Source organism: Mobula birostris, chromosome 3 (genome assembly GCF_030028105.1).
Source record: "Mobula birostris isolate sMobBir1 chromosome 3, sMobBir1.hap1, whole genome shotgun sequence".
In the NCBI taxonomy this organism is placed as follows: domain Eukaryota; kingdom Metazoa; phylum Chordata; class Chondrichthyes; order Myliobatiformes; family Myliobatidae; genus Mobula; species Mobula birostris.
Window position 1 is genome coordinate 147,403,283 of NC_092372.1, and position 24,177 is coordinate 147,427,459.

The following is a 24,177-nucleotide window of genomic DNA, read 5'->3' on the forward strand; positions in this document are numbered from 1 at the left end:
TAGAGATCTCATATTTAAAAAATCACCAGGCTGAGAAGGATCTCTAGTTTAAGTTTCTGGTCAAAAGCCCAGAGAAATTTTATGGATAGCTGTAAACATAATAGCTGGCAAACACACTTCTTTTTCCACTGATTGCAAAGTCTGGGCCATTAGATGTGTGCAAATTGCTGATTTAATTGAGAAGAGTTAGTGAAGATTAAATGCTTCATTGATACTTTAAAGTCTTCATATACTCACAACAAAGTATATTCAGTATATCACACCTTCTGGCTCTAATAGAATATATTGTTTAAGTCGATGTGGGATGTTTAGTTTTGGCACACCACTATAACACCTTGTTCGTAACACTCTCCGAATGGAACATCTAGCTAAGTGCATCAGAGAGCGAGGAGATCTTCCACAGACATCGAACAGAGATTTATAAAACTTTGAGTGCCGCTGAAAAGTCAAAAGAATAAAATGGGTCATAGATCAGTATTCTAAATCAAAAGGTACTAAATGTGAAGGTGATTGGTGTGGTGGGGTGATGTGAAAGACAGAGTAGCTGGAGAATAAGCTGGAGTTTACTTTGCAAGGTGCACGCTTAGCTTCAAATTTGCTGCATTTGTTTAATTACATTCAATAGCTGTTTGAATTTAATGATAACTATATTGGAGTTGCCACATTTCAATTTTCTTAATGCTCTATGGTTGGTGAGTTTTTAGTTGGGCAAATATTTTCCTGATTCAAGAGAATAGATCAGGCAATCTGTTTCTTAACGAGTGATTTGACCGGATTGATGGTTACATTGTACTTCCTGTAAACAATTGCAAGCTTTTCATTTGAATTTTGATGTGTCACTACTTTAGGCATAATTATTTTGATCACAACGATATTTCTATTGGTAATGTATTGTCAGAGTGTGACACAGGAGGTATAATGGCACTGTTCTAAAGCAAGTACAATGGGCAAGATACAAATTCAGACATCTTAACGACTTGCAGGTTCGTGTTGCACTAATATGTGCACTATTTGCATGTACTATATCATTTTAACTGATGCCTTCATACCTATAAATATCCTAGTGTAAGGATAGTTTATTGAAGAATCATCCTTAATTTAATGTCTATTCACATCTACATTCAGTGGGCACTTTATTAGGTCTACCTGTACACCAGCTCGTTAATGCAAATATCTAATCAGTCAATGATGCAGTGGCAACTCAATGTATAAATACATTCAGGCATGATCAAAGGGTTCAGTTGTGTTTGGACCAACCTTCAGAATGGGGAATCAATGTGATCTAAGTGATTTTGACCACAGAGCGATTGTTGGTGCCAGATGGGGTGGTTTGAATATCTCAAACTGCAGGTCTCCCGAGATTTTCATACACAACAGAATCAAGAGTTTACAGAGAATGGTGAGTAGAACAAAAAGCATCCAGTGAGAAGCAGTTCTGTGAAATTCCAGCATCTGCAGATTTCCTTGTGTTTGAGTTCTGTGAGGAAAATGTTTTGTTAATGAAAGAGGTCGGGGGGGGGGGAATCGAGAAAGGCCAGACTGGTTCAAGCTTACAGGAAGATGACAGTAAGTCAAATAAATATGTATTATAACAGTGGTGTGCAGAAGAGCATCTCAGAATGCTCCACATGTCTAACCTTGAAGTGGATGGGCTATTTCAGCAGAAGACCATAAACTCAGTGGCCACTTTATTAGGTACAGGGGGTTCCTCGTAACGTGGCCACAGAGTGTATAAACAGAAAATGGGCAGCACAAGAACAATACTGAGTCCTCTGGAGAAATAGAGGGACATCGGACTTTGGATGTCAGATAGTTAAAAGTAGCAGGAAAATATTCAATACAATGGTTAAAAAGGCATCTGTGGTATTATCTTTGTTAACCAAGGGGTAAAATATATGAACAGGAAGATTACACAGGAACTCTACAGAACACTAGTTAGGCCACAGCTTGATTACCACATAAGAGCAAAGATATGATTGAATTGGAAAGGGTACAGGAGGGCATTTATAAAGATGTTGCAAGAAATGGAAAATGAAGTTATTAGTAAAGATTGAGTAGGAAAGGGAAGACTTGATTAATTGTTAAAAACCTAGACTGATGAAAGAGGAATGATGTATTTCCTTGGATGTCAAGGGGTATAGGTGTAAAGTGATAGATAAAAGGATTAAAGGGAAGATGAAGAAAATTATTTTCATCCAAAGATGTTATGGATCGGGAGCCCATTGCTTGAAAGAATGCTAGAGGCAGAAACACTCACCAGATGAAAAAAAATAACTTTGTTATACACTGAAAACTCATGACTTGCAAAATTATGAAACAAGGATTGCAAGGCAGGTTTGGATTGGATAGCTCTTTCTTATTTGGCACATTCATGACAACTTGGGTGTCATCATCCTACATCATGAATTTTCTATAGTCTTATGATTTAAAAAGTGGTATTTTCCTATTTGCTGAGCTCATGCCCAGTGATTTTAATATGATGTTGATTTTCACTTAATTGACACTAGTGAGCAACCTGCAGCAAAAGCTCATGCAATGTAACATAAATTTGCCCCAGTTTCACCCAATCCCAAGACACAGTGAGAAGCATCATAGCAGAAGGCAATGTTTCCCCCCAGGGCTTTATATTCAGCACCGGTATAATGCTGAGTCCATTCATGAATTTAAATTGACTCCTTTAATTTAATTATGTTAAGTTTGATGTTGACTATTTGTAAAAACCATCACTCCTAATCCACTGTCCTTATTATCTGTTGAATTTTTAGAAGGAAGCAGAAGACAAACAGAATTACCTCTAAAACATCATCAGGTATAACTGTTCTCCATTTTGCTGTAGATTGAATAGATTCATAGGAATTGATCATGACTTCAACCGCCTTTGGACAGGTACAGCATGACTGTAGAACCTAAACACAACGTAGTTTCAGTCAGCCTTTGGTTTAATTTTATGAAGAATAAATCCAAACCTCTGATACATAAAGTTGACTGAACAGTTATCTAAAATTACACCAATATATGGTTTATTCTTATGCAGAATACCACTGGCACTGAATGAGAGTAATCTGGGACAGTCCCCCGACCCTCCTGGACCATAAGAGAGCCAGAGGCCTGCCCTGCAGGCCTTTCACCGGCCCTCTGGCCTGATTTGTGGGAGTGATGTCCTTATTGCCAATCGTCGGCTATGGTCTTTCAATTTGCGTGAGATGGGAAGGGGAAGGACAAGAGTGGAAAAGGGAAAGGGATAGAAGTGAGAGAGGGCTGAGAAAAATGTGTGAGTGAGAGTTGGAGAGAAAGAAGAGTGTAAGTGCAATAGAGAGAGAGAGAGAGAAAGAGAGAGGATGGGCGAATGGGAGAGAGAAGGTGTGATGTAAAGGAATGGATGGGAGAGGAATAGTGGTAGAGAGAGAATGTGCATCTTTTTTGTATATTAATTTTCCTAATTATACTGAAAAGTTGCTGGTGAGGCACCTTTTTGAACCACTGCTGTTCTTTTGGTATAATTACTCCTGCCATGCTGCTGGACAGGAACTACAGGATGCAGACACAATGACAATAAAGTCCAACAATACACGTCCAAATCTGGATAACTTGTGACAGGACGGGCACCTATAGGTGGTTGTATCCCATGCACCTACACGCTGTCCTTCGTAGAGGTAGATATCGCAGATTTGGGAGACTTTGTCAGTGCAACCTGCATATTTATCTACAGTACCTATTTGAGATGGTGCCAAGTTACTTGCAACTTATCAGGCAATGATCATATCCAGAAAAAAAAGGAATTTAATCAGCTATCCTTGATATTTAAAGGCAATAATGTCTTTTAGATCCCACCACTAGTATTTAGGGGTGGTGGGGGAGGGTATAGAGTCAATGTTACAGCTAGGGTATACTGTCCATAGAAGGAATACACGTTTAGAGGGTTTGATGGAGTGCCAGTCAAATGGGCTGCTTTGTGCTGGATGTTGTTAAGGTTCTTGGGAGTTGCTGGCATTGCTTTTATTCAGGCAAATAGATAGTGTAAGCTTAGATCAGGGAACATACTAAGGCAGAATCAAGGATACAGTGATGGGTAGTTCTTCTATTGTAATGCAACAATGTTGAGGAATGGAAGATTATGACCAATTAATCTGCTTCTTCAATTTGCTTTTTTTATGAGTTAGTTTGCAAATTTCCCAGGACCAGGTGACAGTAGCTTTCAATAATGCTCAGTACTTTTGAATTTATTATAAAATACAATCTTGAAAATTTCAACAATTTTTATTCCAATCAAAACCAAAAAAAAGCCAGTATGCACCCAGGAATGGCAGATATCTTAGTGATGCCACAGTAAATGAGATTCTTTTATTAGCCATGATAGTAAATGGATTGGCCTATTAGAAACAGACAGAAAAATGAAAACGTGGTATGTGCATTTGAATTAGAAGCTGGAGTGGGCCACTTGCCTGCTCCATGATTTAATAAGATACCGGCTGAATTCCCATTCTTCCCCTGGTTTATCAAGTATCTATGTCCTTCTCTTCCCTTTTCCCTTCGAAAAAGAGAGTTCCAAAGACTTGCATTTCTCTGAGATAAAGAGAAATCACTTCATTCCAATCTTAATTGTATGACACTTTATTCTTAAAAATGGCTCCAACTTAGTTCTAGGTTCTCCCACAAGAAAAAAAGGCATCCATCCTATCATAAAGTCTCATGGTCCCATATGCTTCAGTACCGATACCCCTCACTCTTCAAAACTCCAGTAGATACAAATCTAGGCTGCCAAACTGCTCCTCATGAAGCTACCTGTCGCTCCAGATGTTCCTCCAGTAAATGTATTCCAGACTTCTAGTGTTTTGGCACTTTTCTTCAAATAAGGACTCTGTACATGGTATCTATCTGTGGTCTCACCAATGTCTGTAAAGATGAAGCCAAATTCGCTCGCTTTTGTAATTAATTCCCCCAAGTAATAGTGAATAACAGGTTTTAGATTGTTTGCTATACCTGCATACCAGTTTCTTGCAAATCATGCACCAGGATGCCCTCATCCACTGCATTTCCGAGCTCTGTATCTCAGACCTCTGCAGTCTCTCACTATTCAGGGAATATGACCCCTTTCCTTTTTTTTTACTGCCAGAATGGAGAACTTACATGACTGAAGACTTTTGAGTCAAAGGCATACCCTACGAACACATTAAAAGAATCTTTTTCATAACATAAACACCAAATTCTGTTAAAGTGTGCAATAATAAATTAATTGGTATTAAGAATAGTAACATTATCAATATGTTGAATATCTAATTCCCAGCTTGCAATCCTACCTTGTGAAACTGCGGCGGATAAATCCTTGCAGCTCCATGGTTCAGTAACAGTTGGTAGCAAACTTCCGGTTTTGCTGCAGGTCGTACTGCCGTGACCTTCAACAGGTACTGCAGGGGGGCGCAGCCATTAATGTCCATTGACCGAACAAAAGCACCTGATTCTAACAACATCTGTATAAGTAAGTGGTCGCAATTCCATGCAGCTTTATGAAGTGGAGTTTTATAATCCCGTTCTTGTGCATTGACAGAAGCTCCGTAGTCAATTAGCATTCTACAGATCAGATGGTGGTTCTCGCTGTATTTCTGTTCTTTCATATCTAGTGCCCAGTAAATAGCTGTAATGAGTGGGGTTTCCGCATAGATGTTGACACTGTTAACATCGGCTCCGTGGTCAACATAAAGGGCCACAAGTTCAGGTACACCAAATCGTACAGCTGTGTGCAATGGTGTTTCTTTGTAATCATTTTCAGCCTGTGCATTTAACTTCGCGCCTGTTGAAAATAAAGTGTGAGAGATTGCCTTTCATCTACAAAGTATTTGTGCCTTGCAAAAGCAACTGATGAAATCACAGCATCACAAATGGATTTGATTCCTTGAATAAAAGAGGACACTCTGGAAGTACTCCTCAAATAATCCAGCAAATGTAAGGTGAAATGAGAGGCAAAACCCTTCAATAACCACAAGGTCTGGACTTCAAGTACTAATCTGCCCCTGCTATTTTTGTTTGCTGTCTAAACAATATTGTGCTTCCAATGTATGGTACTTCTACTTTCTGTTTCAAGTTCAATGCATTTGCCGTTCTCAATATATTGAGTTCTTGTGTTTTGTTTCTGTTTGCGAGTGGCTGCAGCAGTGAGTTGGCGGCAGCTAGTCCCTCTCTACTAGTAGTGCTACTTCCCAAAGAATTCAAACGCATTTACCATGGACTGCTGTCTTGCAAGTATTCACTTTATTCCCATAGTTTAGGAGTAGGAGCTTTAGAGACTTTATAGGGAAGAATGATGACTGGAATTTGGAATGCGAGACAGCAGTGGGGCAGTGACCTTCACAGCATTTAGGAAGTGTCTAGCTGAGAATCTATATGAATGTTATGGCAGATAAGTATATTTGATGATTGGCATGTCTTATGGTCTTTTGGCAACGTGGTCCACCATGTTGATTTTTGTGCTCAATGACTATAACTCAATTGCTCTAATCCACTTTTTTTCATAATATTAAGTTTATTTCCTAAAGAAAAACTCTGTTAAATTCTATAAGGAAGATTAAAAAAAATATATCTGGACTGAGCTTACTGAAGAAGAAGTGTTCCTTTTAGGATGTGGGGTCACATTGCAGGGTTTCAACATGAAACATTGAAAATTTCCTCTCCCTCCATAAATGCTGCCCAGCCAAGATCCTCCACAGATTACTTATTGCATCAGACTCCAGTATTTGCAGTCTCTTGCTTCTCTATTCCTTTTACATACTACTTAGTATATACTGTATGTATTTATAAACTATCACTGTTTTGTATTGAATACCAAAATTAGCATATAACTTGTAGACAATTATTTGATTCTGGCACAATTACCTGTATTTTTTACTTGCTGCTAGGTATGACACTGGTAAGCAGGTAGTGAAGAATACTCAACAGTAATTTGGATCAGTGGAAATCACTGACGTATATCACTTAATGACTCATTCACCTACTGAAACCTAGATGATAATTACATGGACTATGGGACCAAAAAGTACATTTGTAATAACCTTACAGCATGGTAACTACCATACATTTCATTTTGTTGCAATTACAAGTATATTTGCATATTTTTTGATGTCATAAGGATGTCATTCTGTGCAGCTCACCATTCCAGATCAGCAGTTTTGCACAGGAGATTGATGTCTTGGTTTTACACAAATGTAACGGCGTATGTCCACTCATTGAGTATGAGTTTACTTTAGCTCCATGGTGTAATAGCATACTAACACAGTCCCTGTTGTTCACCTCACAGGCAATGTGTAAAGGCGTTTTCCCATTTGGTTGATAGTCTATGCCAGCGTCATTATTTAGTAACACTGTGATACTCTCCAGGTTACCGAGCATCACTGCTAAGTGCAACCCGGCTGCCCAGGATGTCCCTAGTTTATAACTTGGCAGCCAGTAACCTGGAAAAAGAGAAAGAACTGTCACAAGTTGGAACACAAAATTATTTTTGAGCATTCTAACAGGGATATCAATGTTTTAAACCAATGAGTTTAAGAATTAACGTTGGTACACAAAGCAGGCTAGTCCTCTTCTGCCATCTAATACTCTTGCCAGTCACTTTAAATTTGTGCCACTTGACCTCTGACATTTCTGCAAAGGGAGCAGGACCTTCCCATTAAATTTTGCCTCTGCCTATCCAAACTTTCCTTATAGATGCAGTAATTGGAAATTTTTTTAAAAAAAACTGATGTTGGAAGTAAGAACAAAGAACATACAAAATGGGACCAGAAGAATGTCATTCAGCCCCCCAACCTTAATTCACCATTCAACAAAATCATGGCTGACAACAAACATTATTTTCCTGCTCTCTCTTCCTGTGTCCATTGATTCCTTTAATAGCCAGAAATCTGTTGATCCCTGTTTTAAATATGATCAGTGACTGAGCCTTCCAGGGTAGAAAATTATTAAGATTCACCTCCTTTGAGTGAAACGTTCCTCCTCTTTTCTGTCTTGTCTGGCTTGCTTGTCCCTTATTTTGAGACAGCGTCAGAAAGATCTGCTGCAATAACAAGTCTTCACCATGGTCCTTCCACTGGCACCAACATCAAATTGACATTCAGTCACTTAAATTTGTTTTACTTGTGAATGCTGATGCAAAATGCCTGTGGTGCTGCTGCAAGCGAGTTTTTCATTGCACCTGTGCAGATATGTGCGTGCACATATGACAATGAGCTCAACTTTGACTTTGAGCTTCTTTTACTCTTTGCATGCATTCTCTTTGTTCTCTTCACCTCCTCTCTGCAAATGGGAGCATGTTCATTTTCTAACCTTTGCTACTTCTACATTTTCTAACTTTTGCTACTTCTAATCAAAAGTCACTGACTTGAAACATTACCCCCATTTCCTTCTCTGCAGATGCTGTCCAGCCTGTTAAGTTTCTTCAGCATTTTCTGTCTCTATTCCTTTTAAATACTGCTTGCAGAATTACTCATAAGTTCTACTGTTTTACAATGAAAACAGGTATCCACGGACTCACATTTGAATTTCCTTCTAGCATTATCAGCTGTGGCCCAGATGAAGGGCTAACAACTCAGTGCACAACAGGAAAATGGCTCTTTCTGGCCTGGTGATCAGGGACAGCACCAACTCGAGCCTAGGGTTAAAGTAGGTGCATGCTTTCCGGTTGCTCAGGGAGAGTGCAGTACAGCAAAATGGAGAAAGGAAGGGGATGGGGGTGAGAGAACAGTGATCAGCTGAGAGCGTAGCAAGGTAGAGGGGTTTACTGAAGGACTGAGTGGTTAGATAGAGCAGGCTGAGGTAATGGGCCATTAGAGGAAATTGGTGAGGGAAATGAACTATGATAGAGGGTTTGGTCATGCGTGTGTGCACGCATTTATGTAGATTGTTGCTCTGTGTCGAACACAAGTGGATAAATGAATACGTATGCATCTTAGGGTTGTGCAGCAGAGCTTGTCTCCAGTTGTATTCAATCTTGCTATTGGATCAAGACTTTACTTTGCCAATACTTTGTTGCAGTCAGCATCCAGTGGCCCGCCACATTAAAAGAAATCAAACACAGGCCTTTTTCACTCAGCAGGCCATTCATCATCAGCCTCGAGATTAACTTAGAAGGCAAATAAAACATCTGATTACATTTTACAAAACATACCTATTTGTCTATTGTTCTGCACATATCTAGAGTATCACTCATTGAAGTGATAGAAACAATATTTGTAGCAAGAATTGGTTAACGAGAAATACCGCATTACCTAAAAGCTATTAATATGTAATGACTTTACTGAGGAAAGGAAGACATACCAGGATCCAATCCAGGCACTAGGACATTGACTAGATTAGAGAGTATTAGCTATAGGAACATAAAATTTAAGAAATAAGAGCTACCTTCCCATTAAGTCTGCCCATCATTCAATAAGATCATGGCTTACCTGTCTGTGGACTCAACTCCACCTACTTGCCTTTTTCCCATAACCCTAAATTCCCCTACAATGCAAAAAATCTATCTAACTGTCTTAAATATACTTAATGAGGTAGCCTTACTGCTTCCCTGGATGGGACAATTCCACAGATTTACTACTCTTTGAGAAAATCAGTTTCCCCTCATCTCTGTCCTAAATGTATTCTCCCAAATCTTGAGGTTGTCTCCTGGTACTTCCACTCAGTAAGGGAAACAACTTTCCTGCCTCTATCTTATCCAATATCTTTTATAATTTTATTTTTTTCTATAAGATCCCTTCTCATTTTTCTGAATTCCAACAGGGATAGTCCCAGATTAAGTCTCTCCTCATTGGCTCAGCCCCTCACCTCAGGAATCGCCTTTCCCACACCAGTATATCTTTCCTCAAGTAAAGAGACCAGAACTGCATGCAGTACTCCAGAAGTGACCTCACCAGTACCCTGTATAGTTACAGCATAACCTCCCTGCTCTCAATCCCTCTAGCAATGAAGACAAACATTCCATGTGCCACCTTGATAACCTGTCGCACCTGTGAACCAAATTTTTGTGATTCAAGCACAAACTCTTCCATTTCCCTCTGTACAACAACGTACTGCAATCTTTCACCATTGAAATAATCTGATCATCTATTTTCTCTTCCAAAGAGAATGACCTCATATTTACCAAAATTGCACTCGAACTGCCAGATCCTTGCCCACTCACTTCGCCTAACTCTCTCTCTCTGCCCTTTCTGCACAATTTGCTTTCTCACACAATTTAGTGTCATTAACAAATATAGATACACTACATTTGTCCCCTCTTCCAAATCGTCAATGTATATTGTGAATAACTGCAGGCCCAGCACCGACCCCTGCAGTGCTATGCTCACTACTGTCTGCCACCCAAAGAAACACCCATATATCACAACCTTTTGCTTTCTATTAGTTAACCATCCCATATCCATGCTAATACATTAACCCCACTCCATGCATCTTTAACTTATGGATAAATCATCAGGCTCTTAAAGCAGAAAGGACAACTTTACTTGCCCCATCACTGAACTGTTTCCATTACATAATATTTACTATCGATTTTTACACCAGGGAGCACGAAGCACTGAATCAAATATCACTGTGATGATTGTATGTTCTAGTATCACTTGTTTGGTGGCAATAAAGTATAAGAGTACCTATTCACTCACTTTCAAACTCCTTTCATGTAGTTTTCATCTCATGTTGTCGATATTTACCGCTTATTTATTTATTATTATTATTATTTTACTTTCTCTTCTGTATTTGCACAGTTCGTTGTCTTTTGTACTTTGGTTATTTGTATGGCCTGTTGGGTGTGGCCTATCATTGATTCTTTTGTGTTTCTTGAATTTATTAACTATGCCCGCAAGAAAATGAATCTCAGGATTGTACATGGTGACATATATGTACTTGAATAATAAATTTACTTTGAACTTTGAAATCCTTTATGTGACACCTTATTGAATGCCTTCTGGAAAGGCAAGTATACACCTTCCACCTATTCCCCTCTATCCAGAAAATGGACTTGATTGTCAGAACTATTTGAGGTGCACACTATTGGGAGCATTTAATAGCTAGTGGGAACTTGTCTTCATTACCACCCCCAACTACAACAACCCTAAGAAACCAAAATAAATTTATTATCGAAGTACTTGTATGTCACCATATACTACCCTGAGATTAATTTTCTTGCAGGCATTCATAGTAGAACAAAGAAATACTATGCAATCTACAAAAATCCATAAAAAACTGTGCACAAAGACAGACAGACAAACAGCCAATGTGCAAAATGAGATAAACTGTGCAAATACAATAAATAAACAATGCTGTGATCATGACTTGTAGAATTCTTGAAAGTGAGCCCATAGGTTATGGAATCAGTTCAGTGTTGAGGTGAGTGAATTTATCCACTCTGGTTCAGGAGCCTGACAATGAGAAGAGAGCATGCCCTGGAAGGTGGGGTCCTTGATGATGGATGCTGCTTTCTTGTGGCAGCACTCCTTGTAGCAATCTCACTATTGAGAAGGGCTTTACCTGTGATCGACTGGGCTGTATCCTTCACTTTTAGTAGGCTTTTCCATTCCCAGGCATTTGTATTTCCATACCAGGTGGTAATGCAGCCAGTCAGGATATGCAATATTTCCGTAATATTTGAGTAATGTTGTAAATGTGGTTTGATTAAGCATTCTTTGCTTGTTTACATAATTCATTATGGGCAATATGTAAGAAGTACGTTAATGGCAAATGACATTACACCACCATGTTATGAGAGCCTCACTGAAAAAGGCGGAGAAAAACTAAGTAGACAAATATCCTGCCTCCTGCATTTTTCTCTCAATTAGTTTCTGGATTAGGAAGGCGATGAGAAAATTTCAAAGTGAACTTGAGATGACTACCTACGTACCTGTTAAAGCACAGCAGGTTTTTCTTCGGAAGTGGAGAGAGATATTCATGTTAAAAAAAGGCAAAAAATGGATGAAATTAACAAGCAATGAGTTCGGCCACAGTAAGTACCTGGTGATAAGAAAAATAAGTTTTAAAAAAGCACAATGGCTGGCTACACAGGAAAGACAGATGCATTCAATTACACAACACATAACTGGATGATGTATATGGAACAAATTGAGTAGTATTTTGAAGCAAATGAAATAGCCAATGAAAAGCGAATGCCAGTGTTGCTGACTGCATTGGATGGACATGTATACAGTTTACTTAGAAGTTTAACTGCTCCAAACAAACCAGCCTAAATGAGATTTGTCAATATCATGAACGTAATGCAAGAATATTTAGAGCCAAAGCCACTTGACTGCAGAACATTTTAGGTTTCATGAGCAGAATCAAAAGGAAGGGAAGTCCATTTCAGCTTACATAGCTGAATTGCAGAAATTGTCAGAGCATTGTCAGTTTAGTGATGGGCTTAATGATGCACTGAGAGATCATTTAGTTTGTGAAATCTTCCAAGAAAGCATTCAAAAATGGCTCCTAACTGAAGCACACTCACATTTAAAAGAGCAGTTGTAATTGCTGTATCAATAGAAATAGCAGACAGAGACACGATTCAGTTGCTGTCTGGAATGAAGGTGAGTGTGAACAAAATTGCAATGTAAGTAGCTATCTGTCCGGCTGAGCAGGTTGTGTTGCTGTTGTGGCAGGGGTTCACATATAGTACTCCAGACTGTATGGTTTAAAGGCAAAACTATCAGAAAGTGCGCTAAAGTAGGAGGCATACAAAGATCATGTCGGGCAGACAAAAATAAATGGACTGCACAGGGAAGAAAAGAAGATTTAAAAAGTCAAATTGCAGTTTCAAAAAGTGTTCCAATCTGCATTCTGTTGATTAAATCTGACAATGATGAGCGTGTCCCAGGACTAAGTAGCCTTAAGATTTACAATGTGAAAGCTAGCAAGTGACAAGTTAATCATAAACATGAGAGTTTCAGCAGTTGCTGAAAATCCAAAGCAATGCACACAAAATTTCTGGAGGAACTCAGCAGGTCAAGTAGCATGTATGGAAATGCATAAATGGCCAACATTTTGGGCTGAAACACTACTTCGGGACTGGAAAGGAAGGGGAAAGACGACAGAATGAAAAGGGGGATAGCTAGAAGGAGATAGGTGAAGCCAGGAGGGAAGGAATATGATAGGAGAGTGAAACATATGAGAAAGGGAAGAAGGAGGGGACCCAGGGGTAGGTGATAGTCAGGCGAGAAAAGGTAAGGGGCTAGAGTGGGGAATAGAAGAAGAGACAAGTTATATGGCCTACACCAGAGTGAACAATTAATTAAAATGAATGGACACTGGCTTGGCTATTTCAGTAATTCCACAATTACTTTATTGCTGTTGTAGGTTTATTTTTGAAGTAGCACCTGCACCTGCACTCTGGCAGAAAGCTATGGACTAGATGCTGCACAGCTGCCCAGGCACTCAGTGTTACCTGGATGACATCTTTGTTACCAATGAAGATAACAAGGAGCATCTCCAAAATCTTAAGACAGTGTTAAAAAGTTTAGAAGATTATGGGCTCAGAGCACAAGGTAACAAATTCTTTAAACCGAGAAACACTTATTGTGGTCACACCATTGATGCACAAGAATTACATGTGTGCTGAGAAAATTCAAGCAGTGATGAATGATCCAAAGTCAATGGATGTCTTTTTGGATTTGTCAATTATTATAACAGGTTCCTGCCAAACCCGGCTACTGTGCTCCACCCCTTGAACTCATTACTACAGATTGGGAAGCAATCGCAATGGACAATGCAGTGTGAGGTGGTTTTCAAGAAGGTAAAGGAAATAGTGACATCAGACACTGTACTCACACATTATGATCCGCACTGCCAGTGAAGCTTACTGTGACGCCTCACCTTATGGTATAGATGTGGTCATGTTGCACGTTATGCGTAATAGAAGTAAACACCCTATAGCCTTTGCCCAGTGAAGGATGCTGGGTAGCGGCAGGTCTCAACGCAATTGCAGCTCCACTTAATAACCTCACTGAAAGGTCCACTGGGCCTTTCAAAGTACATTTATTATCAAAGAATGTATAAGTTATACAACCTTGAGATTTGTTTGCTTATGGGCAGTCACAAAGCAAGGAACCTGAAAGAGCCTAATTAAAAAATAAAATAAAGACCAACATCCGATGTGCAGAGAAAAGAAAAGGAAAGGGCACAAATCATGCATACAATAGAAGTGAGCAACAACATTCTGAACCAAAATATCACTTGTGTGCCTTCTTCTCCAGCCATCCCTCTCACCGAGATGAACTATGAGATGAGCAACAGGGAGTTGCTTGCCATCAAGCTGGCTCTTAAAGAATGGAGCCATTGGCTGGAGGGAGCCAAACACCCCTCTTTAGTTTGGACCAATCATAAGAACCTAGCTAATATACAGGATGCCAAGAGACTGAACTACCAGCAGGCACGCTGGCATTGTTCTTCCATAGATTTAATTTTAACATTACATTCCAAGAATCAGAAACTGGATGCTCTTTCTAGGCAGTATGAAATGCCAGATAAGGGGGAAGTCCTAAAGAATATTCTCCTCAATTCAAGGCTGGTGGCTCCAGGAACAACATAATGCCAGTGCCAGCAATGAGCCACCGGATTGTATCCTCGTCCCTGAGGTGTTCCCCACGATGGTATTGAATTGGGGGTAACCCAAGAGTTTCACATTCTCTGGAGTTTATAAAGAAGTGGTTCTGGTGTTGGGCACGACCAGAGGTGCCAAAGACTACGTCTCAGCATGCGATGTGTGTTCACGGAATAAGGAATCCAGTAGACCACTCCAAGGGCTTTTACAGCCGCTTCCTATTCCCACTTGTCCCTGGTTGCAAATTTCAATGGATTTTATCACTGGTCTTCCTCCAGCCCAAGAGAATACTGTCATTATGGTTGTGGTGGACCAGCTCTCGAAGGCCTGTCACTTTGTTCCTCTCCCCAAACTACGCACGACGGTAGAGGCAGCCATGCTGACGATGCAAAATATATTCCAAATTCATAGCTTCCCACGGGATATTGTCTCCGACTGTAGCCCACATTTCATTTCTAAATTCTGGAAGGCCTTTTGTCTTCTAACAGTTGTTCTGATCAGTTTATCCTCTGGATCCCACCAGCAAATGAATGGGCAGACAGAAAGAGTGAATCAGATTTTGGAGCAATCCCTAAGGCGTCTGGTCTTAGGAAATCTGACTACATGGAGTGACCATCTTACTTGGACAAAATTCGCACACAATAACTTTTTTCACTCCTCTATTGGGATGTCCCCTTACATATGTCAGTTTGGCTACAGTCTCCCACTATTTCCGGAGCAGGAGTCTGAGGTGGATGTCCCTGCCGTTGATGAATTGGTTGAGAGATGCAAGCAGAGCTGGTCTAAGGCAAGATTGACTTTAATGGTGAACTCAATGACAGCAGCAACAGACTCACTCTTGAAGGCAACCAGGTGCTTCATTCTGTCCAGTCAGGTTTGACTTTCTACCCAGGACCTGCCTATGTGGGTGGAATCTCGGAAACTGGCTCCCAAATACGTTAGTCCTTTTAACGTTCCCTGAAAAATTGATCAACTGTCATCTTGCTTGCAATTACCCAGAGCCTTGCATATCCATCTCACCTTTCATGTCTCTCACTCTAAGCCTGTACGTTCCAGTCCCTTGGACCCTGCGCCCAAGGCTACTCTCCCTTGTTTTGTCTTTGGACAACAGGTTTACACAGATAGGCGACTACTAGACTCTCTTTGTGTTCATCACAAGATATACTATCTCAAAGACTGGGTAGACTATGGCCTGGAGGAAGGATGCTGGGTTCACTCTCAGGACATCCTGGATCCTCAATTAATCCTGAACTTTCATAACAGGTATCCTGATCGCCCTGAGCCATCAGGTGCTGGTCTTCGGTGGGGCTGGGGTCCTGCAATGAACTCTTCAGACCAGTGAGGGGCGCTGGGTAGTGGTAGGTCTTCACGCACCTGAGTGTCATTTATTAGAATGGCTTAATGATTACTTTTATCAGTTTTTTGTGATGCTCGTTATGTAAATACAGTTTCCCTAGGCTTCCTGTTTTAAGTGATTAGTTTTTGGTTTCGACCCACATGGGTTTCATGGGTTTTACATTCTATTTAAGGTTATTCTGGGCCAGTGCTTATCGTGAGACCTGGATTCAAGTTCTGTATGCACTACCATTCTGTGTGCTCAAGTTCTCAGTAAGTGAACTCTTAGTTTGACTATTCCCTGTGTTATTCCCGGAATAAATCTTCTTCATTAATTTCTACTATCGAGTCCTAGGTACACTTGTCTGAAGATTGTTACATATATAGTAGTTGTATGCACAGTAAATATATAACAACATATTTTTTGGAATTGAGATCCATTCTATGTTGAGTTGGAGTTTATAGCTAAGCAGGGAGGAATGTAAGTGTATTCAATAGTTCAGTTATATTGGAGTGATATTGTAAATATATTTACATAATTCACTATGAGTTATATGTAAAGGTATGTGAATGGCGTACGTCATTATGCCAGTACATAATACTCTCCACTGTGCATCTATAGTAGCTTGTTTAAGTTTTAGGTGACAAATCTACACAAGCTTCTAAGAAAGTAGAGACACTGACGTGTGTTCTTTGTAGTGGGACTAATGTGCTGGCCCCAGGACAGATCCACTGATAACGAATTTGAAGCTACTGATTCTCTCCACCTCTGCTCCCCTAATGATGACTTGCTCATAGACCTTCGGTTTCTTCCTCCTGTAGTCAATAATTATTATAATCAGCTCTTTTGTTTTGCTGATGTTGAGTGAGAGTTTGTTGTGGTACCATTCAACCAGATTTTCAATCTGCCTCCTCTGTGCCAACTGTCACCACCTTTGATTCAACCAATAACAGTGATGTCATCAGCAAATTTAAGTATGGCATTGGAGCTGTGCTTAGCTTCACAGTAGTAAATATAAAGTGAGTAGATCAGGGGGGCTAAACACACAGTCTTGTGGTGCAACTGTGCTGATGGTGATTGTGGAGGAGTTGTTTTTGTCAATCTCAACTGACTGGGGACTGCAAGTGAGGAAATCGAGGATCCAGATACAAAGAAGTATCGAGACCTAAGTCTTGAAGCTTATTGATCAGTTTCTAGAGGATAATAGTATTGAATGCAGAACTGTAGTCAAAGAAAAGCATCCTGATGTATGCATCTTCACTGTTGAGATGTTCCAGGGCTGAGTGAAGAGCCAATGAAATGGCATCTGCTGTTAACCGGTTGCGACATTAGGCAAATTGGAGTGGATCCAAGTCACTCGTCAGGCAGGAGTTGATATGCTTCATCACCAACTTCTCAAAGCACATCATCACAGTCGACGTAAGCGCTACTGAACGATAACCATTGAGGCAGGCTACCATGTTCTTCTTGGGTATGATTGAAGCCTGCTTGGAGCAGGTGGATATCTCAGACTGCTGAAGCAAGGGGTTCAAGATGTCTGTAAGCACTCCAGTTGATTAGCAGAGTTTTTCAGTACTTGGCCAGGTACATAATCTGAGTCAGATGCTTTCAGTATGTTTTCCCTCCTGAAGGATGCCCGAGCATCAGCATCAGGGACTGAAATCACAGGGTCATCGGGAGCTGCAGGAGTTTGTGAAAGTGCCTCTACATTTTGTCAGCCAAAGCGAGCATAAAAGACATTGAGCTGATCTGGAAGCTAAGCCTTGTTGTCACATTGTCGCTTGGTTTCACTTTGTAGCAGGTGAAAGTATTCAAACCCTGCCAAAGCTGTTGAGCATCTTTCTGTGGTTCAAGTTTGGTTCACAATTTCCACTTCCCATGTGAGGTGGCTTTCCAGAGGTCTTAACTGGAGCTCTTATGTTTTCCTGGGTATAACTGGCTTATAGTTACTTGCCTTTTGCATACATCCTTTTTAAGCAGTGCCATGACATTTGCTATTTTCCAACCTTTCTTCACTGTCCAAAGTACAAAGAATTTTAGGAGTTGATCACAAATGACTGTTATAACTTCTGTTATTTCTTTCAGTACCCTGATATGCATCCCATCAGGACCAAAAGACATGTCAACCTTTAGGCCCACTAATTTGCTTATCGCTACCTCTTTAGTAACAGAGTTTGTTTTGAGCTCCTCACCTCCCACTGCATCCATAGCATACTTCTTTGGCAAGTGAGTTGTGTTCTCCACTGTAAACACCAACACAAAATGGTCATTCAAGGTGTCAACCAGTTCATCATTACTTGATATTAATTCCTCTTTCTCTCCTTACAAGTGTCCCATGTTTACTTTAGCTTCCTTTTTCCGCTTTATATAATGCTAAGGATGTTCTATGAGTCTGTGGTGGCCAGTGCGATCATGTTTGCTGTTGTGTGCTGGGGCAGCAGGCTGAGGGTAGCAGACACCAACAGAATCAACAAACTCATTCGTAAGGCCAGTGATGTTGTAGGGATGGAACTGGACTCCCTCACGGTGGTGTCTGGAAAGAGAATGCTGTCCAAGTTGCATGCCATCTTGGACAATGTCTCCCATCTACTACATAATGTACTGGGTGGGCACAGGAGTACATTCAGCCAGAGACTCATTCCACCGAGATGCAACACAGAGCGTCATATGAAGTCATTCCTGCCTGTGGCCATCAAACTTTACAACTCCTCCCTTGGAGGGTCAGGCATACTGAGCCAATAGGCTGGTCCGGGACTTATTTCCTGGCATAATTTACATATTACTATTTAACTATTTATGGTTTTATTACTATTTAATTATTTATGGTGCAACTGTAACGAAAACCAATTTCCCCTGGGATCAATAAAGTATGACTATGATTAATTGTTAAATCTTTTACTATCTGTTTTTCTATTTGTGATGGTTTATTTTTATAATTGAAGAGGTTGAATGAATTTGGGGTTGTTTTTCCGGAGCACCAAAGGCTACGGGGAGACTGGATAGGACTTGATATATGTAAATACCACTCCACTCTTTAAGAAGGGAGGAAGGCAACAGAAAGGAAATTATAGGCCAGTTAACCTAACCTCAGTGGTTGGGAAAGTGTTGGAGTCCATTATTAAGGATGAGGTTTCAGGGTATTTGGAGACTAATGATGAAATAAGTCAGTCAGCAAGGGTTCTGCAAAGGGAAATCTTGCCTGACAAATCTGTCACAGTTTTCTGAGGAAGTAAACAGCAGGGATGTAAAGTAAAGGCAGTGGATATCATTTACTTGGATTTTCAATAGGCATTTGATAATTGCCAAACATGAGGCTACTTAACAAGATAAAATCCTATGGTGTTACAGGAAATGTACTGGTGTAGTGGCATACTGGCATGGATAGAGGAATGGCTGACAGGCAGGAGGCAGTGAGTGGGGAAAAAAAGGGGCCTTTTCTGGTTGGCTGCCAGTAGCTAGTGGTGTTCTTCAGGGGTCAGTATTGGGACTGCTGTTTTTCACATTGTTTGTCAGTGATTTGGATAATGGAATTGATGGTTTGTGGCAAAGTACGAAGATAATTGGAGGGGTAGTAGTGCTGTGGAAGCAATATGATTGCAGCAGGACAGATAAATTGGAAGAATGGGCAAAAAGGTGGCTGATGGAATACAGTGTTGGGAAATGTACAATAATGCATTTTGGTAAAAGGAACAATAGTGCAGACTATTATCTAAATGGGGAGAAGGTTCAAACATCAGAGGTGCAGTGGGACTTAGGAGTCCTCGGGCAAGACTTCCTAAATGTTAATTTACAGGTTGAGTCTGTGATAAAGAAGGTAAATGCAATGTTGGTATTTATATCAAGGGGAATAGAATATAAAAGCAAGGAGATAATGCTGAAGCTTTATAAGACACTAATTTGGCCTCACTTGGAGTATTGTCAACAATTTTGGGCCCCATATCTCAGAAAGGATGAGCTTTCGTTGGAGAGAGTCCAGAGGAGGTTCACAAGGATGATTACGAGAATGAAGGGGTTAACATATGAGGAGCACTTGGCAGCTTTGGGCCTGTACTCACTCGAATTTAGAAGAATGTGGGGGATCTCATTGAAACCCACCAAATGTAGAAAGGACTAGATGTGGAGAGGATATTTCCTATGGAGGGGGTATTCAGAACTAGAGAGCACAGCCTCAAAACTGAGGGGTGACCCTTTAGAACAGAGGTAAGGAGGAATTTTTTAGCCAGAGAGTGATGAATCTATGGAATGTTCTGCCACAGACTGCGGTGGAGGCCAAGTCCATGGGTATATTTAAGGTGGAAGTTGTTAGTTTCCTGATTGGTCAGGGCATCAAAGGGAACACAGGTGTATGGGGTTGAATGTGATCCAGGATCAGCCATGATGGAATGACAGAGCAGACTCGATGAGCTGAATGGCCTAATTCTGCTCCTGTGTCGCATGGTTTTATAATTATGAGATAAAGTAGATAATCTCAGGCTGGAACTGTCAAATATTCAAGCAGGGGTTTCCAACTTTGTGTCCATAGACCTTGCGGTTAATGATAGGGGTCCATTGCACAAAAAACGTTGGGAGCCCCTGTACTAGAGGGTGTAGTGTTAAGTTTAGAGGGGAAAAAGGTTTAAGGATATGTGTGAGGCAACTTTTTTGACACAGTGGAAGGTATCTGGAATACATTGGTTGAGGAGGTGGTAGAAGTAGCCACATAGGCAGCATTTAAAAGCATTTAGACAGACACATGAACAGGAATGGAGTACAGGGACAGAGACCATGTACATGCAGATGTGATTATTAAGTAGCCATCATGGTTGTTGCAGACATAATGGGGCAAAGAGCCTGTTCCTGTGGTATACTGTTACAGTATATGTTCTGTGTATTGATACAACTGAAGATGGATTCTATGAGCTGTATAAAATATTTGCACTGTTTATTACAGATATATGACCCATGTAGCCACTCCCTTGCACACCTTCCAAACATTCTCCACACTCAGAAAACTGCACCTGATGAAATGTGGTTGTTGAGCAACCATTTCATTGGCCTCGAGTGACAAAAAAAAATTGGTAAAAATTAAGGTCTTCATGTTTTGATGTTATTTACTCAAGAATGTTCACAACATTTAGGAACGAAACAGGTGAGGTTCCAACAACTTTTCTGAAGAACTTCCAACCTGGAGATTGTACCAAAGGGCTGGGGAATGTCAATCTCACATATCTGTTCATAGCTGCTGCAATATTTCACAATCCTACATCTCTTCCAAAATTTTATCAGTGACAGCTGGGGAACTTTATTACAGTTCCCTCAGACTGGAGTAGAATTATTTTAATCATTTTTTAGAAAGACAGAAAAAGCCAAGCAAACAAATGTATAACAGGAGTTCATTTTCAGGGATGTAGGCTGGACATCTAGGTATCACTTCAATCACTGTACAGACTTTCAACACCTACATTCCAGTGGGAACTAAAGGTCACTGGTGACTCCAGATCTTTGCCTTTTTCTCAGCCACAATGATTGTGGGGAATTCTGTGCCTATTCCTTTGCAGAACAAAACTGTACAAATGGACAAGAATAAACCAGAATAAATGGATAATCTTGTAAATTGTAATATTAAAATATTTTTCAACTACATGCACCATTTTTTAAATCCAGGGAACATCACAGGAATAAATTTAGGACTTTCCTGAATCAGGGTGCTGGTAAAATTTGTTTCTAAGTGTTCTTCCTTTGTCTCACTCTTTTATCTCGAAAACAACATTAACTACAGTATATAACTGGTTTCTGAGTATTTTCCAATATTCTTACTCGCCATCTCTCTAAGTGCCATCAAAATCCTTAGGTTTACTATCACTGACAGCTTGTAAGTTATCACCTCTATTTATATATTATACTCGGTCAGCATCAATCAATCCAAGATATTATTAAAAAAAGCCATTTAGTGAACCGCAGAGGGTAAGTGAAACAGAACAACACTGATATGCACTATATTTTGCTTCAAATAACCCAGGAACAGAAGATTGTCTCTAAGTGAAGTATTAGACTGGAAGATGGTCTTAGTATGTTTAACCTTAAAATTTTTGTAATAAATTTCAAAGCTTTGAACTTCTACTTGTTTTGATATTGCCCTATCAGTGTTGTTAGCCCTGTTTGTGGTTGCAGGGCCTCAGTGGGAACAGCATGGCACTCATTTAGCTATGAATCCTCTTGTTCCATATCCACTTTCCAATTTATTGAGCCAAATTCACTGTACTGACTTTAGCTGGTTCTGCTTGTATTTCATTCAATCTACTGTAAAACTGCACAAAGAAGTTGAATGAACCTGATTTGGTGTAATCATCTGCACCTTCACAACTACAAGTCTCCTCATTCCGTTACATTCACAAAATGTAATGTATAAGGATTTCAGTAAGGCATTTGATAAGGTCCCCCATGCAAGTCTCATTCAGAAAGTAAGGAGGGGTGAGATCCAAGGAAACCTTGCTTTGTGGATCCAGAATTGGCTTGCCCACAGAAGGCAAAGAGTGGTTGTAGATGGTTTGTATTCTGCATGGAGGTCGGTGACCAGTGGTGTTCCACAGGGATCTGTTCTGTTGCTTTTCCTCTTTGTGATTTTTATAAATGACCTAGATGAAGACGTAGAAGGGTACATTAGTAAGCTTGCTGATGACAAAGGTTGGGGGTGTTGTGGATAGTCTGGAGGGATTTCAGAGGTTACAGCGGGACATCGATAGAGTGCAGAACTGGGCTGAGCAGTGGCAGATGGACTTCAACCCAGATAATTGTGAGGTGCAAACACGAGAAAATCTGCAGATGCTGGAATTTCAAGCAACACATAAAAGTTGCTTTTGAACGCCTGATGAAGGGTCTCGGCCCGAAACGTTGACTGTACCTCTTCTTAGAGATGCTGCCTGGCCTGCTGCATTCACCAGCAACTTTTATGTGTGTTAAGTGTGAGGTGGTTCATTTTGGTAGGTCAAATATGATAGCAGAATATAGTATTAATGGTAAGACTCTTGGCAGTGTGGAGGATCTGAGAGATCTTGGGGTCCGTGTCGATAGGGCACTCAAAGCTGCTGCGCAGGCTGACAGTGTTGTTGAGAAGGCATATGGTGTGTTGGCATTCATCAACCGTGGGATTGAGTTCAAGAGCCGTGAGGTAATGTTACAGCTATATAAGACCTGGGTCAAACCCCACTTGGAGTACTGTGTTCAGTTCTGGTCATCTCACTACAGGAAGGATGTGGATACTATAGAGAGGGTGCAGAGGAGATTTACGAGGAAGTTGCCTGGATTGGAGGGCATACCTTATGAGAATAGGTTGAGTGTACTTGGCCTTTTCTCCTTGAAGTGACGGAGGATGAGAGGTGACTTGATAAAGGTGTGTAAGATGATGAGAGGCATTGCCAGGGGCTTTTTCCCAAGGCTGAAATGACTAACATGAGGGAGCATGGTTTTAAAGAGCTTGGAAGTAGGTACAGAGGGGATGTCAGGGGTAAGTTTTTCACACAGAGAATGGTGGGTGCATGGAATGCACTGCCAGTGGCGGTGGTGGAAGCGGATACAATAGGATCTTTTAAAACAGTGGTCCCCAACCTCCAGGCCACGAAACAGGCAAGGGTGCAGTGCTAGCCAGAACACACCCAGCACATCTTTATGAAAAGAGCCAAAATAAACAAGCTAATTAATTAAGTGCCACCCGGCATGCAAATGTCGGCCCAGATCAGAGGCAATTGCCGATTTCACTTGCTCTACACAATGTTCACTCCTCTTTCCAGGGTGCGGGAGCCTTTAGCTGCTCCATTGTTTGGTCAATTTAAATGCCAGTCCAGACAGGCTGAAAAGACAGGGCTGTCAGGATCGAGGTGACATGTTGAATCTACACAAACTTCTAATAAAGTATAGGCGCTGCCGTGCTTTCTTTGTAATGACAGTTACGTGCTGGTCCCAGGACAGATCCTCTGACACTTTTCAGAGAGAGAAATGTTGATCCTTAATGCCGAAGAATTTAAAATTATTGACCCTCTCCACTTATGTTCCTCCGTTCCAGACTGGCTTCTGGGTGGCACCTAATTAATTAGCTTGTTTATTTTGGCTTTCTTCTTAAAGATGTGCTGGGCGCGCTCTGGCTACCGCTGCACCCCTGCATGCTTTGCGGCCTGGTATCAGTCCGCGGCCCGGAAGTTAGGGACCACTGTTTAAAGAGACTCTTGGATAGGTACATGGAGCTTACTTTATAATTTATTGTCGCCAAACAATTGATACTAGAACGTACAATCATCACAGCGATATTTGA

General features: G+C 40.6%; 1 protein-coding gene across 1 annotated transcript in view; it reads right to left on the bottom strand.

Annotated features, from left to right (window-relative positions):
* Window positions 1-249: 249 nt before the first annotated feature.
* asb4 (ankyrin repeat and SOCS box containing 4) overlaps window positions 250-24,177 on the bottom strand; it is a 28,142-nt gene continuing 4,214 nt past the window's right edge. Inside the window, exons 2-5 of the mRNA XM_072254415.1 lie at window positions 7,143-7,442; window positions 5,298-5,788; window positions 2,793-2,906; window positions 250-438 (exon numbers count right to left, since the gene is read on the bottom strand). Coding sequence (XP_072110516.1) covers window positions 250-438; window positions 2,793-2,906; window positions 5,298-5,788; window positions 7,143-7,442 — 1,094 coding nt within the window. The remainder of the gene's footprint in view (window positions 439-2,792; window positions 2,907-5,297; window positions 5,789-7,142; window positions 7,443-24,177) is intronic.